This window comes from Sinocyclocheilus anshuiensis, unplaced genomic scaffold (genome assembly GCF_001515605.1).
Source record: "Sinocyclocheilus anshuiensis isolate Anshui unplaced genomic scaffold, SAMN03320099.WGS_v1.1 scaffold1091, whole genome shotgun sequence".
Lineage (NCBI taxonomy): Eukaryota > Metazoa > Chordata > Actinopteri > Cypriniformes > Cyprinidae > Sinocyclocheilus > Sinocyclocheilus anshuiensis.
In genome coordinates this window covers 364285-366321 of record NW_015544196.1, presented here as the reverse complement: position 1 = coordinate 366321, position 2037 = coordinate 364285, and the positions used below count along the sequence as shown (strand labels likewise).

At 35.2% G+C, this 2037-nt stretch overlaps 1 protein-coding gene across 4 annotated transcripts in view; it reads right to left on the bottom strand.

Annotated features, from left to right (window-relative positions):
• The window catches only part of clcn3 (chloride channel 3), a 46809-nt gene that overhangs the window by 35222 nt on the left and 9550 nt on the right, over positions 1 to 2037 (bottom strand). For all 4 annotated transcript variants that reach the window (XM_016497218.1, XM_016497219.1, XM_016497217.1 and 1 more), the window contains exon 3: positions 1702 to 1801. In XM_016497218.1, coding sequence (XP_016352704.1) covers positions 1702 to 1801 — 100 coding nt within the window. The remainder of the gene's footprint in view (positions 1 to 1701; positions 1802 to 2037) is intronic.

The following is a 2037-nucleotide window of genomic DNA, read 5'->3' as shown; positions in this document are numbered from 1 at the left end:
TGTGTGTGAGTGTGTGTGTGTCTGTCTGTCTGTCTGTGTTTTTGGGTTAAGTGACCACGATATTGAGGTTTGTGGAGGAACATTTTATTTCCTGCAGGTGCATTTTACAACCTATTATTTTCTAAAACTAAAAGACAGTTTGATGAAACACCTGCATCTAATTTGTAGGCTTTTAATTTTAATGCTACATTAAAAATCAATTTAATTTTAATGCTACAAATAAATACTTTTATTCAACACGGATGCATTCAACTGACCAAAAGTGACATTAACGACAAAATTACCAAAAATGTATCAAGGTCTCCACAAAAATATGAAGCAGCACAACTGTTTTAAACATTGATAATAATCAGAAATGTTTCTTTGAGCAGCAAATCAGCATATTAGAATGATTTCTGAAGATCATGTGACACTGAAGACTGGAGTAATGATGCTGAAAATTCAGCTTTGATAACAGGAATAAATAAAATTTTAACATATATTACAAAAGAAAACAGTTATTTTAAACTATAATAATATTTCACATTATTACCGTTTTTACTGTATTTTTGATCAAATAAATGCAGCCTTGGTGAGCAGAAGAGACATCTTTCAAAAACAATAAAAAGACTTAAGTTTTTAAAGGTAATTTATGTTAAAACGGATGCAATGACAACTGCTGTCAGTGTCCTTAATGTTAATCCAAAAAAAACTAAAAAGAAAGAAAAAATAATCACTCACTGCTTATTAGCTGAATAACTTTTGTAGCTTTAACAAGTATTAATCTACATCTAATTTATACAGTGAAGAAAATGCAACGTTGTTGTACATTTGATTATTCAATTTCTGTACTTGAACACCTAAAAACCTAAAGCATTGTTTAATTTGTATTTTTATTCTGTTTATTTATTGGGCTATTGCTTGTAATTTGTTCGTATTTACTGACTTCACCAGTCTTTAATAATGTTTGAACTTTATATTTGTTAGTGCTGTGATAACGAAATTGGAATTGAGAACTGTAAAATTTAACTGGTATCTAAAATGTTGGTGTCATATAAGCTTATTTATTAGAATACAAGAGAACAGGATCAAAAGCAATGATAGCAACAACTATTTTATTTTTTGTGGCAGGGCCAGTGAAAATGTTGGCAGGGCAAGTAAGAAAATTGAACCACTGGCCTGATCGGTCCAGTAGAAAAAACCCTCAGCGTTGAGTCCTGCTCCATGAACTGAACTGAGTGATAAACAGATAAACTGTGCAGAGCAGTGCGTCCTCAGGACCTGCATTGAGAACCACTGCTCTATCTGAACTAGTTTGACAGCTGCAGTCGGTTAACAGACTGGTTATGAGTCATTTGAAAGATCATCTGGGGACTGAATTTAGAAAGAAATATTTTAAACCAAATTAACATAACTCTTCTGCAATTCTCTATACTGCAGACTAGCTTCACTCAGCTCATCTGTATTCAATGAGTATTTTCAATAATTAATATTCTGAGTTACAGTGTCCTTTACGCTAGTATCTGATGACCTCACAACAGTTTCCATTCATGCAGTGCGTGTGTGTGTGTGTGTGTGTGAGTGAGAGAGAGAGAGAGAGAGAGAGAGAGCGAGAGAGAGAGAGAAACTATAGTGGGTGGCTCAATGTGTGAAAGTGAGTGAAAGAACAGCTGCTAGAGAGAAACGGTAAGAGAGTGTGTGTGTGTGTGTGTGTATGTGTACCTGATGCTAGTCCTGTTAGCGTGACCACCAGCCACCCGGACCAGGCGTCGTACAGACTCTTGGTGAACTCCCATGCCGATTCCTTCTTTTTACTGTTTATCTAAACAGACGGAGAAACCATGAGTAAGTAGAGATGCACAAACCTGCTGATTCAAGATCTGCAGTTTCTGGTCAGTTTGCAAACCACAGAATCACTTCCAGTCAAGCAGGAAGTTAATTTGCCTAAAAAAAAAAAAAACATCCATTCAAATGTTTTATGCTTGAATATTTGTGACCCTGGAGCACAAAAGCAGTGTTAAGTCGCTGGGGTATATTTGTAGCAATAGCCAAAAATAC